Source organism: Aethalodelphis obliquidens, unplaced genomic scaffold (assembly GCF_003676395.1).
Source record: "Aethalodelphis obliquidens isolate GAN/ISIS:26980383/991018 unplaced genomic scaffold, ASM367639v1 scaffold43, whole genome shotgun sequence".
Lineage (NCBI taxonomy): Eukaryota > Metazoa > Chordata > Mammalia > Artiodactyla > Delphinidae > Aethalodelphis > Aethalodelphis obliquidens.
In genome coordinates, this window is record NW_020837987.1 from 13,164,865 (window position 1) to 13,180,985 (window position 16,121).

The 16,121-nt window shown below is 48.2% G+C and overlaps 1 protein-coding gene across 1 annotated transcript; it reads left to right on the forward strand.

The window, feature by feature from the left end:
- The first annotated feature begins 4,170 nt into the window (after positions 1-4,170).
- Positions 4,171-14,535, forward strand: CRX (cone-rod homeobox). The gene is made up of 4 exons (XM_027079268.1): positions 4,171-4,209; positions 12,007-12,141; positions 12,877-13,028; positions 13,884-14,535. The coding sequence occupies exons 2-4, from the start codon at positions 12,042-12,044 to the stop codon at positions 14,529-14,531; spliced, it is 900 nt and encodes a 299-aa protein (XP_026935069.1). The 5' UTR covers positions 4,171-4,209; positions 12,007-12,041; the 3' UTR covers positions 14,532-14,535.
- Positions 14,536-16,121: the final 1,586 nt, after the last annotated feature.

Here is a 16,121-nt window from a genome sequence, read left to right on the forward strand (position 1 = left end):
TTTCATATTTAAGACTGTGATCTCAAATTAACTTTTGTGTATTGTATGAAGGAGAGATTGAGGTTCTTCTTTTTTTTTTTTAAATGTGAATATCCAATTGTTCAAGCACAATTTATTGAAAAGAATTCCCTGTTGACTTGGGACATTTGTCAAAAATCAATTGACCAAATACTCTCTGACTTCAGACTATACTCTACAGCTACAGTCACCATACTGTATGATACTGGGACAAAAACAGACACATAAATCAATGGAACAGAATAGAGATCCCAGAAATAAACCCATGCACTTACGGTCAATTAATCTATGACAAAGGAGGCAAGAATATACAATGCAGAAAAGACAGGCTCTTCAATAAGTGGTGCTGGGAAAACTGGACAGCCACATGTATAAGAATGAAATTAGAACGTTTTCTCACACTATATACAAAAAGAAACTCAAAATGGATTAGAGACCTAAATGTAGGACTGGAAACCACAAAACTCCGAGAAGAGAACATAGGCAAAACACTCTTTGACATAAACCGTAGCAATATATATGTATATATTTTTTGCATCTGTCTCCCAAGGCAAAGGAAATAGCAAAAGTAAACAAATGGGATCTAATTAAACTTAAAAGCTTTTGCATGGCAAAGACAACCATCAACAAAACAAAAAAGACAACCTACCAAATGAGAGAAAATATTTGCAAATGATATGACCAATAAGGCGCTAATATTCAAAATATATAAACAGCTCATACAATTCAATATATTTAAAAAAGCCCCTTGATTAAAAAATGGGTACAAGAGGGCTTCCCTGGTGGCGCAGTGGTTGAGAGTCCGCCTGCCGATGCAGGGGACACGGGTTCGATCCCTGGTCTGGGAAGATCCCACATGCCGCGGAGCGGCTGGGCCTGTGAGCCATGGCCACTGAGCCTGCACGTCCGGAGCCTGTGCTCTGCAACAGTGAGAGGCCCGTGTACCGCAAAAAAAAAAAAAGAAAAAAAAAAAAAGGGTACAAGAGCAGAATAGACATTTTTCCAAAGAAGATATAACAGCTGGACAACAGGCACATGAAAAGCTGCTCCATATTGCTGATCATCAGAGAAATGCAATTCAAAACAACGAGATATTACCTCACACTGTCAAAATGGCTATCATCAAAAAGACTACAAATAACAAATGTTCGTGAAGATGTGGAGAAAAGGGAATCCTTGTACACTATTTTGGGAATGTAAATTGGTGCAGCCACTGTGGAAAATAGTATGGTGGTTTTTCAAAAAATTAAAAGTAGAACTACCATATGATCTAGCAATTCCACTCTGGGTATATATCCAAAGAAAACAAAAACACTAATTTGAAAAGATCCATGCACCCTAATGTTCATTGCAGCATTATTTACAATTGGCAAGATATGAAAGCAATCTAAGTGTCCATCAACAGACGAATGGATAAAGAAGATGTGGCGTATATATATACAATAGAAAGAATGCAATTTTGCCATTTGCAAAAACATGGATAGACCTGGAGGGTATTATGCTAAGTGAAATAAGTCAGACAGAGAAAGACAAATACTGTGTGATAACACTTATATGTGGAATCTAAAAATTCAACAAACTAGTGAATATAACAAAAAAGAAGCAGACGCATGGATATAGAGAGCAAACTAGTGGTTACCAGTGGGGAGAGGGAAGGGGGGAGGGGGAAAATAGGGGTAGGGGAGTAAGAGGTACAAACTATTAGGTATAGGATAGGCTCAGGGATGTATTGTACAACACGAAGAATATAGACAATATTTCGTAATAACTGTAAATGGAAAGTAACCTTTAAAAATTGTATAAAAGAATAAAGATGAGTTTGAGAAGAATTGACATCTTAATACTCAGTCTTCCAATCCATGAACATGATACAGTCATCCCTCCATATCCACGAGGGATTGGTTCAAAGTCCCCCACAGATACATCCAAGGATGCTTAAGTTTCTTATATAAAATGGTGCGGTATTTGCATGTCCCCTATGCACGTCCTCCTGTGTGCTTTACATCATCTCTTGCTTACTTATAATACCTACACAAAGCAAACACTTTGTAAATGGTTGTAAATACAGTGTAAAGACTATGTAAATAGTTGCTGGCACGTGGCAAATTCAAGTTTCTAGAACTTTCTGGAAAAAAAAATTTTTCCCAAGTATTTTTGATCCTCGGTTGTGAGTCTGCGGATACGGAACTTGTGGATACAGAGGGCCGCCCGTATATGTCGCTATTGACGAGTCTACTTTCTCCCGGCAGTGTTTTGCAGTTTTCAGCTGAACAATTAGCTGAAAGAAGAGATGACAGGATTTACGGGAAGATTGGTTGGGGGTGGGGGTGGGGAAGCTGGGGGTGGGGAGGGAAGTGAGGAAAAAAGGAAGGCAAGGCTGATTGCCAAGGTTTCTTCCTGAGTTGCTCACTGGGTGTAGATGAGAAAAGAAAGAGCTATTTGCCTCAGGGGAGGAGTAGCCTGGATTTAGACTCAGTTTAGTTGACCCCAGGGCCACGTGCATGACCTGAAACCCAGCTCTCTACACCCTCCCAGCCTGGTGGGACTCTGGGTAGGAAAATTCGGGGGAGGTGATTAAGAGAAGCTGACACCTTTTCCCCGGGGGCTTTTGAGGACCTGTTCTTTCTTCCTCTCCCTGACATCCAGCTTTCCTTCCCTTCTCTGGTGGGCCAGGAGGGTCTGTTACAGGACTGGATCCTCCCATCAGTAGCCTTTTGGCCCGCCAGTGAGGGTCAGGCAACCCCTCCCTCTCTCCCTGTCACCCCTGGCTCTTCAAGCTAATGAGACCCGGCCCTGATTCCCCAGCCAGGCTACTGGCCTTAATCTCTCCTAGCAGGGGGTTGGGAGGGGGTGAAGGAAGAAAGGGCCCCTTATGGTGAGACACAATGACCCAGCCACAAGGCGGGATTACGGAGACCTCATGCACGTAGGTAGATGTTGGGGTAGATGGAGATGGAGAACAGACCCATTTGGGTCCAGGAGCTCAGGGAGATATTAACATCCAGACAGAGAAGGACAGAGAGAAGAAAATTCAGAGGGAGGCAGAAACAAGGATAGTCACAAGTACAGAACAAGAGAGGTACCAAGATAGGGAGAAAGAAAAGAGGGGGGAAGCTAGAGAGAAAGAAAGCAAGAATCAGAGGAAGAGGCAGGGAAAGGGAGAGAGAGTAACAAGAACAGAGATTCGAGCTTAAGAGGTTGGATAAAGGAGAGAGGTACTGGTGCAAGGCGTAGGGAAGACTGGTGTCACAGGGTGACAAGGACAGAGGCCAAGACCAAAACAAGGACAGGGCTGCACAGAGAGAGGATGAGAGACGGACAACAAGAGGGACCAAGACAGAAAGACAGGTAAACCAATAAAGACAGGGACAGAGAGACCCAGAGTTGGAGAATGAGACAGGGGTACACAGGCAGACGGGCAGCAGTGGCACAACCTGAGGGTCAAAGCAAAGAGAAACTGAGGCACGGAAACCCCAAATGAAGACCAAAGGCGTGGAGGGAGGGAGGGACAGATAGGGATAGAGATGGAGATGATACAAGTAGAGAGAGAGAGAGGAGAACCCAGGGGAGAAGAGGAGATGGGAGAAGTTGATATCAAAGAGTGATAGAAACTGAGGAAAGAAAGAGGAAAAAGGGAAACTGAGGCAGAAAGGAAAACAGTGGGACAGTGCAGAGATGACTCAGCGGGCAGACAGACTGTTGGGGAGAGAAAGGGTGACCCAGGAGAGAGAGAGAAGAAAGCCCCGCGACCCTCGTTTCTCGAATGATCTCTCAGGAGCACCCAACATCGCTCTCCTTCCTCTTTGGTGGGAAAATAGCCGAAGCTGGAGGGATACCAATTAGACTTCAGGAAGAACTTCCCTGAGGAATGGGGACTCCTGATCACAGGCGGGACCTGGGGCCGCCCTTCCCCATCAGCCCTAATTGCCAAGATGTCATGGAGGTGGGGAGGCGAGGAGGGGATTAGGCAGACGGGTGCCCCTCCCCCTCCCCGCCAATGTCACCTCCTGGCGCCCAGTGAGTCCCCACCCGGGCCAGGATTACCCTCTGAGATCCAGGCCACGGCAAATGACATCACTCCCAGCCAGGGCTTAAAATCTCCCCATGTGAGGGGACCCATTTCCTTCAGCTTCTGCTGTCTGACTACTCCATCCCAGGCCACCAGGAGAGCTTCATCCCTACTTTCTGAAGGTGAGTGCCTGCAGGGGCATCGGAGGAGGTGGAGGAAGGCGGGGCGAGGGAGGGGGCGGGAGGGGGCAGAGGTGGGCACATTTTATTCGTGGCTGTGTTTTTAGCGTCTGGCACAGGGATGGAGAAGGAGTGTGTGATGTTTCTGGATAATCCTACATGGATCAGAGGGTCCGTCCTGATGTTTGGAGAAACGGTGCAGGCTGTGACTGCAGTGGGGCAGGCGGTGTGTGTGTGTGTGTGTGTGTGTGTGTGTGTGTGTGTGTGTGTGTGTTTGCGGACGGACAGGGGAAGCTGGCCCATGGCATGGGGGTTCCAGAAGCTTCAGGGGCATCTTGTTGGGGAGGCGACACGAACAAGCCCTCCAGCTTCCAGGGCTGGGGGGCTTTTCACAGCTTGAGGGCAACTCCCTGGCACGTCTCCCTGTTGTATTTTCTTTAAAACTTCCCGCAGCCTGAAACTCTCTCTTCCTGTGTGTGTTTATCTACTCATGGCCCATCTACCCCACTGAACCTTGATTCCTCCCAGTGCCTGGTATGTGGGATGCCTACATATTTGGTGAACAGATGGATGGATGAATGACAGAAATAGAATTGAAGAGACAAGGTTTTGTGGCTGCAGCAGGAGGGAAGAAGGGGAGACTATGAGACTGCCCGAGGGAGCTGGGAATGCACTGATTGGGGGATAAAGTGGGGGTGAATTGCTTACCTGGGGACCTCATTTTCCCCAGAGGCTCTGGCTTTTCCCATGTCCGATCTTGAGTGATGAGCACGACACCCAGCTCCTTGTCTCCAGCCAACGGGGGCTGCAGAGACCGGACAAAGCTGGGGGCGGAGTCTCGCTGCGCTGATGTGCAGCCACGTGGGTCTGTGTGAGGTCACTCTGAGCCTCAGTTTCCTCATCTGCAAAGTGGGGACAATGACAAGTTGCCACGGTGATCTAGTCAGATGACTCACGGGAAGCCCATGTCACAGGCCTGGGCTGCAGTGACAGAGGAGGGGGCTGGCTTCATCCTGCTTTGGGGGACCCCAAGTAGATTTGGGGAGTCAAGGGCAGGGCTCTGGGGCCCAGATATCTGGTTTCTATTCCTGGCTGTGCCACTCATCCCCGTGTGTCCTCGAGAATTGACAGAACCTCTCTCAGCTTCAGTTTCCTCATCTGAGAAATGGACATCTGAGCTCCGTGGGCCTTTGGTGAGCCTCCTAAGAGGTCACGTAGCCTGGTGGTCAAGAGGGTGCAGGCTGGGGGGGCAGGTGCTGGCTCAGCTGTGGCTCTGCTGCTGACCCGTGTGATGGGATCAGGGACTCTGCTTCTCTGAGCCTCAGTTTCCTCCTCTGTGGAGGAAATGGAGATGACAATAGGATGTACCTCGTGGGAAGTTCTCACGGGATTATTGTTCCCCGAGATCTTATGTCCAAGGTGCTGTGTCTGAGCAGTTGGGGATTCCAACTGGAGGTCCTTATGGTTGGAGGATCTCCTGCCTGACCTTGGGCAGGGACCTTCCTCCCCTCAAGGTTTCGTTTCACCAACTGTAGATTATCTCCAGGACCACCCACAAGATGGGTGTGAGCCTTCAGGCCTCACCTGTCCGGGCACCTGCTCAGGTGGGAGCCTGGACCTCACAGCTCCTGAACCCCAGGGCACCAACCCCACTGGTTGGTCCCCAGGGCACGGATGGTGATTTCCCTGGCTCCACCATCTGGGATTAGGAAACATCATTGCCTTGAAATTCACCCGGCAGGATGAAAAAGGGTTGCTGTCTGGCTCACCGTAAATTGTCAATGAAAGACAGACATTGTAGTTGCTGTCTGTGCTCCTGGACATTGACACACAAAGCTGTTCAGAGGAGAGACGCTCTGGAAACCTCATCCTGTTGCCTAACCCAGAGAAAGGCTTTGGGGGGCATCCGATATCATTTTTGTTGTTATCATTCTTTGCCAACATCGTTTCCACCAAGCGCTTCCTTTTTTTTTAATATATAAATTTATTTATTTTTTTATTTTTGACTGCGCTGGGTCTTTGTTGCTGCATGCGGGCTGTCTCTAGTTGCGGCGAGTGGGGGCTACTCTTCGTTGTGGTGCGCGGGCTTCTCATTGCGGTGGCTTCTCTTGTGGAGCATGGGCTCTAGGCGCGCGGGCTACAGTAGTTGTGGCGCACGGGCTCAGTAGTTGTGGCTCACGGGCTCTAGAACGCAGGCTCAGTAGTTGTGGCGTGTGGGCTTAGTTGCTCCGCGGCATGTGGGATCTTCCCGGACCTGGGCTCGAACCAGTGTCCCCTGCGTTGGCAGGTGGATTCTTAACCACTGTGGGAGGTCCCGCCCTTCCTTATTTGATGATCTGAGGAGTGGGCAAACCCTCCGTCTTGAAGGTCATTATCATTATCAGCTGCTTGATTTTGGTCTAGCACCCACCTCCCCCCGAGGCTCAGATCTTCTGCCTGTAGGGTGGGATCAGCCCAGTGAGAGAGATCTACGCTTTCCTGGAAGACCAACCCCTTAGCCGGGTAACTCCATGTAGATTCTGTGGTAAAGACAGATTCAGTGGAAGTGGAGGCTCTTGTTCCAAGCCCTGCAAATTGTCCCTAGAGGGCAAATTCACCAGCCTCCCTGTTTCCACTCTCTCCGGAGGCTCCGGTGAAAGATCATCGCTCCTTGGAGAAGAGGAAGAGGACAGAGGGGACTCAGACTGGGGGCTGGGAGAGCAGGGCCTCCAGGAGATCCCCAGGGTTGGACTCCTGGGTCCCCACTCACAGCCTGTGAGTGACCCTGGGCAGGTCATAGCACTTGAGACTGAAGATGTTCTTACCTGTAAAATGTGAACATATTAGTAATACAGTCTCTCCCTCCCAAGGTTATGCTGAGGACTCAATGCCATCCTGCACTGGGAAGTATTGTATTAGTTATCTGTGGCTGTGTAACAAGTTAGCCCCAAACTTAGCAGCTTAAAACAATAAATATTTATGATGTTGTATAGTTTCTGAGGTCACAGGAATCCAGGAATGGTGTTGCTGGACGATTCTGGCTCATGGTGTCTCGTGCTGTTGTAGTCAGATGTTATTCGGGGCTGCAGTCATTTGAAGACTCCGCTGAGGCTGGAGAATCAGCTTCCCTGGGGGTTCATTCCCATGGCTGTTGGCAGGAGGCCTCAGTTCTTGCCACACAGACCTCTCCATAGATAGGACTGCTCAAGCATCCTCAGCACGGCAGCTCGATTTCCCAGAGAGAGAGGGCCAGCCTCAGAAGTCACACTGTCATTTCCACAATATCCCGTTGGTTGCACACGTAGCCCTGCTCCGTGGAAGGAGACAACTTTAGGGTGTAAATACCAGCCACTACCTAGGACACCCCTTGATTCTTAGGATTTATGTGGTGGTTTTTACTTTTATGGTTATTATCAGCACTGAGCATCCCCGTGACTTTCCTATCAGGTCCTACGTAATCTTAGTCCACTTTCTGCCCTGGTCACTCTACTCCAGTAACACTGGACACCTTGATTCTCCTCCATAAGACAAAACGATTCCAGCCTCCAGAACTTTGCACCTGCTGTTCCCTCTGCCTGGAGACTCTACTCCGAGGTCCTCCCACAGCTGATGCGGAGTCCTGCAGCTCCAAAGTCACCTTCTTAAAGAGACGTCTTCCCCTGATCATTCACCTAAATTAGATGCCTCACCCTCACCCCAAACCCTGTCCCTCTCCTATTACCGTATTTAATTTTTCTCGGAGTTCTTGAAATTTTCGGAAAGCATTTCTTTTTCTTTTCTTTTTTTTTTATCCGAAAGCATTTTGATTCTCTAAAAAAAAATCTCTTTCCTTGTCCACTGTTTGTTTCCCTGACCAGGAACTCGAAGTTCAATCTCGTGAGAACAGAGATGCTCTGTGTCTTATTTCTTGCTGTATCCCTAGTGCCTAGAACTCTCAAAAATATTTACTGAATGGACAGCAGAACTTCAATTTATGATAAATAGAACTCTGCCTACCAAGGGAGGGTTGAGAAGGACAGGGCAGTGAGAGAAGGAAGGGGTGGGAGCTCAAATAAATGTCATCCATTTTTTAAGCATTTATTTATTTTTCAGATATTTATTGGGGGGCACTGGGGACACCGCAGGGAGTGAAACATTCCTAGTCTCTGTTCTCAGGTAGCTGACAGCATTGGGGGAGACGGGTAAACTCATAAATATGGCATATTTAACAGGTGTGATTCCTGAAGAACAGGAGAAAGAAAGTGTGTGTGTGTGTGTGTGTGTGTTTGTGTGTGTGTGTTTGTGTGTGTGTGTGTGTGTTTGTGTGTGTGTGTTTGTGTGTGTGTGTCTGTGTGTGTGTGTGTGTGTCTGTGTCTGTGTCTGTGTGTGTGTGTCTGTAATCCCGTCTAGGGTATGGGCTGGCTTTCCTGGGAAGTTATGTTTGAGTTGTGACCTGGAGGAGGAGAAGGGGTTAGTTAGCTGGTGAGAGGGGTCTTTGGACTGGGGGTAGAGGAGGCATTCCTGGCCTGGGACAGCTTATTGGAAGTTTCCGGAGAGGCCGAGAGGTCTCCTGAGGCCATCTTAACTAGGGCGATAGGGAGCCCTGGAAAGGTTCTTTCTCTCCCTTCTATTTATTTATTTTTTTTTAAAGGAGAACTTTTAATATTTATTTACTTATTATTTATTTCTTTTGGCTGTGCCGGGTCCTAGCTGTGGCACGCGGGATCTTTTAGTTGCGGCATGCGGACTTCTTAGTTGCGGCATGCATATGCCATCTAGTTCCCCGACCAGGGATGGAACCCGGGCCCCTTGCATTGGGAGCACGGAGTCTACCCGCTGGACCACCAGGGAAGTCTCTCTCTCTCTTTTAAATAGATGGTATTCTTGGTTTTGTTGTTGAAAAGGTAACATACTCACTCATGGTTAAAAAGTTATCCAAACTGTAAAAACAAGGTGTGGATATGACACAAGTCCCCAGAGGCAGCCACTTTTACTACATATTGTGTCCTTCCTGGGAATTTTCTATGCAGATACAGATATACATTTCTATAAATATATTTTATATGTATATATTGCTGCCTTGTTTTTAAAAATCACAAATGGTAGCATGCTATACACACTGTTTTTTTCCTTTGAAATATATATATATATTCAAAGGATATATTCCTTTGAATATAATATATATTGTATATATAATTTGGTAATATAGGATATCTGATACACACACACACATACCTATTGCCAAAGTGTAATAAAAAATTAAAAGCCTGACTCTTAGGCACATGTAATAAGTGCAGGTCAAAGATTTATTTAAATCCTGAATGAGGGAACTGGCTGTTTCAAAGGAGAATTCAAAGAACAGAGGTTAACACTATTATTCAGGAAAGGCATGCCAAAAACAGTTGGTCACTTTATATATGAAGCTAGTCAAGTCCTACAGGGCAACAAAACTAACCTCTGAGGTTATCTTTTCTACCAGAGACAAATGATTGACAACCAAACTTCTGGAAGTTACCATTTACCTTGTCAGTGTCTGGATCCTAATCGATAGTGGACAATCGATTGAACAAAGGTACAGTTCCCTAGAAAAGGAAATAATGCTTGGGTTGGTCTGCTAGATGAGGCTCCAGGACAACCAGGAAGTGACATGCTGTCATCCTTTTGTCTCATTGCCAAGTTTAAGATAATCTTTCTTAACTATATACTAGAGGTCTTTTCAAATCCATTCATAGAGGACAACCTTATACCTTTTAAATGACTTCACAGTATTCTCTTACATGGATGTGACATAACCTTAACATAACGTACCTAATTTACATAATTTACTTACTATGTCCCCTTTGGTGGTCATATAGGCTGCTTCCACATTTTGGCAATTATAAATACGCTGCATTAAAAGTCCTAGCTTGGGTGGGGAGGAATAAATTAGGAGTTTGGGATTAACAGATATACACTACTCTATATAAAAGAGATAAACAACAAGGACCTACTGTATAGCACAGGGAACTGTATTCAGTATCTTGTAATAAACTATAATGGAAAAGAATATGAAAAATAATATACATATGTAGAACTGAATCACTTTGCTGTTCACCAGAAACTAACACAACATCGTAAATGAACTATACTCCAATAAAAGAAAAATCCTAGCATAAAGTCTATGCAAACATCTGCTTGCAAATAATAATAACTGACCACAGTTTTGTAGCATTTACTACATGTCAGGTGTTATTTTAAGTATTTGATGCACATTAATTCATTTGACCCTCACATCAACCTAAAGATGTAAGTTCTATTTTCATTCCCATTTTCTTTTTTTATAAATTTATTTATTTTGTGGCTGTGTTGGGTCTTCGTCATGACATGTGGGCTTTTCATTGCGGTGGCTTCTCTTGTTGCAGAGCATGGGTTCTAGGTGCGCAGGCTTCAGTAGTTGTGGCACGTGGGCTCAGTAGTTGTGGCTCACGGGCTCTAGAGTGCAGGCTCAGTAGTTGTGGCACACGGGCTTAGTTGCTTAGCGGCATGCGGGGTCTTCTTGGACCAGGGCTTGAACCTGTGTCCCCTGCAGTGGCAGGTGGATTCTTAGCCACTGTGCCACCAGGGAAGTCCCTCATTCCCATTTTCTGATGAGGTGACCGAGGCACATTGAAGGCAAGTTCCTGGCACCAAGGAAAGATGGCATTTTTCTTTGATAAACGTTTCCAATTCGTTCCATCCACATTGCCACCGCCCTGACATGGAAAACCTGTTTCTCCACTCTGAGGCCAGCCCTGGAGTTACCAAGCCTCTTTGTTTGTTTTTTTTTTAATGATATTTTATTTATTTATTTTTGGCTGCTTTAGGTCTTCGTTACCGCGCACAGGCTTTCTCTAGTTACGGCGAGCAGGGGCTACTCTTCTTTGCGTTGCGCGGGCTTCTCATTGCGGTGGCTTCTCTTGTTGCAGAGCACAGGCTCTAGGCGCGGGTACCAAGCCTCTTTTTTTTTTTTTTTTTTTAATTTTTTTAAAGGAATTCCTTTATTTTTATTTTTTATTTATTTATTTTTGGCTGTGTTGGGTCTTCGTTTCTGTGCAAGGGCTTTCTCTAGTTGCGGTAAGCGGGGGCCACTCTTCATCGCGGTGCGCGGGCCTCTCACTATCGCGGCCTCTCCTGTTGCGGAGCAACAGGCTCCGGACGCGCAGGCTCAGCGGCCACGGCTCACGGGCCCAGCCGCTCCGCGGCATGTGGGATCTTCCCGGACCGGGGCACGAACCCGCGTCCCCTGCACTGGCAGGCGAACTCTCAACCACTGCGCCACCAGGGAAGCCCCCAAGCCTCTTTGATCTTTGCCAAGCTGATGGGTCAAAAACGGTTGCGGAGGATCATCGCTTACTGTCGTTTGACTGTGACTCTCCCTTGGGGTGACCATCTATCCCGATTTATCTGGGACTCTTCCAGATGTGGCACTGCAATTCCACATCCCTAGAAACCCTTCCATCCCTGGCAGACAGCGACAACTGGTCACCCTACTTACCATGATTCTGCGTGAGGCTGAACGTCTTTTTTGTGGTTCTAGAAGAAAAAAGATCTCAGACAAGGGAGTGGCGGGAAGAGTTTTTAAAGGATAGAGTAGGAATAAGAGCTTCCATTTACATGCCCATTACAGCTTTCGCTCTCTGCTTTACAGAGTCTCACTGAAGCTTTGATGACCTTAAGCAGAGGGCTGTTTTATAGGTGGGGAAACTGAGGCACAGGAGGGGGATAAGTTGCCCAAGGTCACGCACCTAAGAAGAGACTGAGGCAGGATACGAACCACGCGGTGATGAACTGGGGAGTGCTTGAGTACCCACCCTTCTCTTGCAGGCCCACTGACCTGGGCCCCAGCATCCTCGAGGATCATGATGGCGTATATGAACCCGGGGCCCCACTATTCCGTCAACGCCTTGGCCCTGAGCGGCCCTAGCGTGGATCTAATGCACCAAGCTGTGTCCTACCCGAGTGAGTACGGTCCTTCTCCCCGCCACCCCCAGCTGGCCCCCATCTCCTGGGGACCTCTGGGGTCCCTTGCCCTCAGGAGGAGGATGGGCACTTCCAGGGGTGACGTGAGGGCCGTACACCAGCCAAATGTGTTCACCTGTAAATGCCAAACACCCCTCCACATCTCTTAGGGATGCAGGTAACCATAGGGACCGTCATAGAAATAGAGGATAGTCGTTCCCTCTGGGGTGAAGGAGGGAAGCGATCTGGAAGGGGGACCTAGAGGAATCCCCACCTGTTAGCAGTGCTTTATTTCTCAAAGAAGGAAGCACTCTGTTTTTGGTGGCGTTATTCTTTAGGTGTTTTTTAAAAACTTTATTAAGTTGACTGTTATGGACCTGCCACTTTTATAGGCTGTGTATCCAAGATGTCATGTTTCAACTGCATGTCTTAGTGCAGAAGAAATTTTAGAAAGGGGATGAAAGTCAAACTCATATACCTCCTTACATGGCTAAAGCCAGTTCTCCTCAGGGAGAAGCATGAGCCCCCCAATGACAGACAAAGGGGGACCCCATTTTCCAGGGGGACAGAGTGAGGTCTAGAAGTTCAGGGAATCGGCACCCCCTTAGTTTGGGCAGTTGAACACCCAGAAGGAGCTTCTCGGCATCCCATGTACGCTCAGGACCTCACATCAGCAGATGAAGAGAATGGCGTCTCAGGTCACCTGAAGGTCCCATTTTCCTGTCCCTACACCAGGCGCCCCGAGAAAGCAGCGGCGGGAACGGACCACCTTCACACGAAGCCAGTTGGAGGAGCTGGAGGCCCTGTTTGCTAAGACTCAGTACCCGGACGTGTATGCCCGTGAGGAGGTGGCTCTCAAGATCAATCTGCCTGAGTCCAGGGTTCAGGTGGGGTGTTCTGGTCTCTGGATTCCTCTGGTCCTTCCTGGGACCCAGAGTGAAGGGAAGAGGGAGAGGTCGCAAAGTCACAGCCAAAGTCATAAAGTGTCCTAGTAATCCCTCGCCTCTATTATTTCGCTGGCGTCTTCTCTTACACTCCCACCCCTTCTCACTCTACTCCAGCAACACTGGCCCCTTGTCCTTCCTCTAGCATGCCCACCAAGCACACTCCTGCCTCAGGACCTTTGCACTCTCTGTTCCCTCTACCTGGAAGGTATATTCCCCATCACCCTCTTCAAGTCTTTATCAACCAATCAAGTCACCTTGCTAGTCAATGAGACCTACACCCCCTTTGGCGTTTGAAGCCGCAACCTTCCCCTGCCACCCCACCCTGCTGCCCGCCCTTATCTTGATCAACTGGTTCTTTCATAGTATTTATCACTTTCTAAATACTATGTGATTTGCTGACTTCCTCTTTATTTTTAACCTGTCTCTCTCAACTAGAATGTCAGCTTCACTTGTGTGTCCCCAGAGTAGTAGAAGATGGTTAATCCATGCTTATTAACCAGTTGGATGGATGGATGGATGGATGGATGGATGGATGGATGGATGGATGGATGGGTAAACGTGTATGTGTGCGTTTGTATGATTGTATGTGTGTACGATGTATGTATGAATGTATATATGCTTGTTTGTATGAAAGTATGTGTACATCTGTACATAGGATTGGACAGATGAAAGTATGTATGTATGTATTCTTGTATGTATATATGCATAACTGTATGTCATCATTCCTGGGCACCATGAAGGCTCCCCCGGGCCTCCTTCCCGCTCACCCACCCCGACCTCCCCTCTCACCCCCAGGTCTGGTTCAAGAACCGCAGGGCTAAGTGTCGACAGCAGCGGCAGCAGCAGAAACAGCAGCAGCAGCCCCCAGGGGCACCAGCCAAGGCTCGTCCTGCCAAGAGGAAGGCAGGCACCTCTCCAAGATCGTCCACGGATGTCTGTCCAGACCCGCTGGGCATCTCAGATTCCTACAGCCCCCCTCTACCCGGGCCCTCAGGCTCCCCCACTGCGGCAGTGGCCACGGTGTCCATCTGGAGTCCGGCCTCAGAGTCCCCGTTGCCCGAGGCACAGCGGGCTGGGCTAGTGGCCTCGGGCCCTTCTCTGACGTCGGCGCCCTACGCCATGACCTACGCCCCCGCCTCTGCTTTCTGCTCCTCCCCCTCGGCGTATGGGTCGCCGAGCTCCTATTTCAGCGGCCTGGATCCCTACCTTTCTCCCATGGTGCCCCAGTTGGGGGGCCCGGCTCTCAGCCCCCTTTCTGGCCCCTCCATGGGGCCCTCACTGACCCAGTCCCCCACCTCCCTGTCAGGCCAGAGCTATGGTACCTACAGCCCTGTGGACAGCTTAGAATTCAAGGACCCCACAGGCACCTGGAAATTCACCTACAACCCCATGGACCCCCTGGACTACAAGGATCAGAGTGCCTGGAAGTTTCAGATCTTGTAGAAGATTCTCCTTCTCCACCCCTTGTCCCAACTGCCTCCTTGCACATTGTCCCAACCTGCCCTGGGGCGGCATCCCTGAGAAGGTGGCAGGAGCTGACCATCCAAAGGTCATGGCCTCTTTGGCTCCAGTGCAACTTAGCCCAACCCCGTCCCCCCCTTTGCTCCTGGGGAGCCCCATAAGTCTTAGTCATTCTCTCAACCCCAATGCCGTCTCGCATGGAGTCCAACCGGCATTTCAAACCGTGAGCCCCAGACTCCAGAAACTGGTGCTGAGAATTCGCCCCGAGACAAAATTAAACCAAACGTGCAGCTGATTTGGGGTAATGTTTAGGTCAGAATCACGGTGTCCTTGAACAGACAGGGAGGGAGGCTCGATGCCTTCACTTTCCATTTGGGACACATCTTTAGCATATGAGTAGAGATCCTTCTAGAAACTCCAAAGACAGACTTTACAAAGCCCCAGGATGGAACCTTAGGCCAATTATACAGTTAAGTTCAGAAATTCATTTGACAATTTTACATATTTCACAAATGTCAGGTTTACATGATAGGCTTAGGGGGCTGTTTGATATATATTTTTTTCTTTTTTTCTTCTTCTTCTTCTTAGTTTCTTCTTAAAGACATTACATCATTCATTCATTTGGACATCGGAAATGGGCATACTTGGTGGAAGAATGGAAGGCAAGTTGCCTGTTTCACATCTGTTTTGTTTTCTTTTGTTTTTGCATTTTCTAAAGGTGAACTTCACCCACACATTGGAGGAATCGTCGTCGTTGTTGTGTGGGGTGCACCGACTATGGTTGTGGGTATTTCAAAGAGAAGAAGAGGTGGACAGGCTTCCCACCTGCAAATATACAAGAGGCGGGGGTGAGAAATGGGTTTGGAGGCAGCCCCACATCCCAAACACACATTCCCTCTTTTAGATGTTCTGTTTTCTGTTTCGATTGTGGGATTGGACAATACATAGAGCTTGGCCTGGGAAGTTTTCCTGGGGCAGCACCATATTTCTTTCAATACGGTCTGACCCATGGCCACAGAGACAAGCAGTGTGAGAATTTGAAGAAGGATTCAGGCATTTTGACACTCTTGGAAGTTTGGTACTTTGGCACCTCCCTCCTCAGTCTGAGTTCTCCTTTCATTTTTGGGTGGGGAAGGCAGCAGCCACGAGCCCTTCACTGGGGGGGGCGTTTCACAAGGCAAGGGGTGAAAGAAAGTAAGGGGGTGGTGTGCTGGGAGATGCTTAACAATGGATTCCTGAAAGAAGAGGAAAGCCCTGATTTGTAGTGGTTGCCCATTTCCATGGTGTAAATACTCCCACCGTGGCTGATTTCAGGGCATCAAGCTGAGGTCCCTGAACTCGGAGGTGGGAAGAGACACTTGTAGTCTGTGCTCATGAGCCAGGACAAGCAGGCTCCAGGCCCCCAGTGCAGGAAGGAATGTCAGGAGGAAGGCACAGTGCAAAGAGAGGCTGAGAGACATCAGATGATTCTTCCGGGTCCAGGTCAGGAGAGGTCCACACAGCCTAGACCCTGGAGGGCACACTGCAATCATTAGAGCCCACAAAGGTGGTTTACTCAACATACTTCTCGAT

What these genes read in the sequence shown, in the direction of transcription:
- CRX (XM_027079268.1), top strand. Translation starts at nt 12,042, where the DNA reads ATGATGGCGTATATGAACCCGGGGCCCCACTATTCCGTCAACGCCTTG. An exon ending in CCAAGCTGTGTCCTACCCGA is followed by an intron (nt 12,142 to 12,876) that starts GTGAGTACGGTC and finishes TCCCTACACCAG; the next exon opens with GCGCCCCGAGAAAGCAGCGG. An exon ending in TGCCTGAGTCCAGGGTTCAG is followed by an intron (nt 13,029 to 13,883) that starts GTGGGGTGTTCT and finishes TCTCACCCCCAG; the next exon opens with GTCTGGTTCAAGAACCGCAG.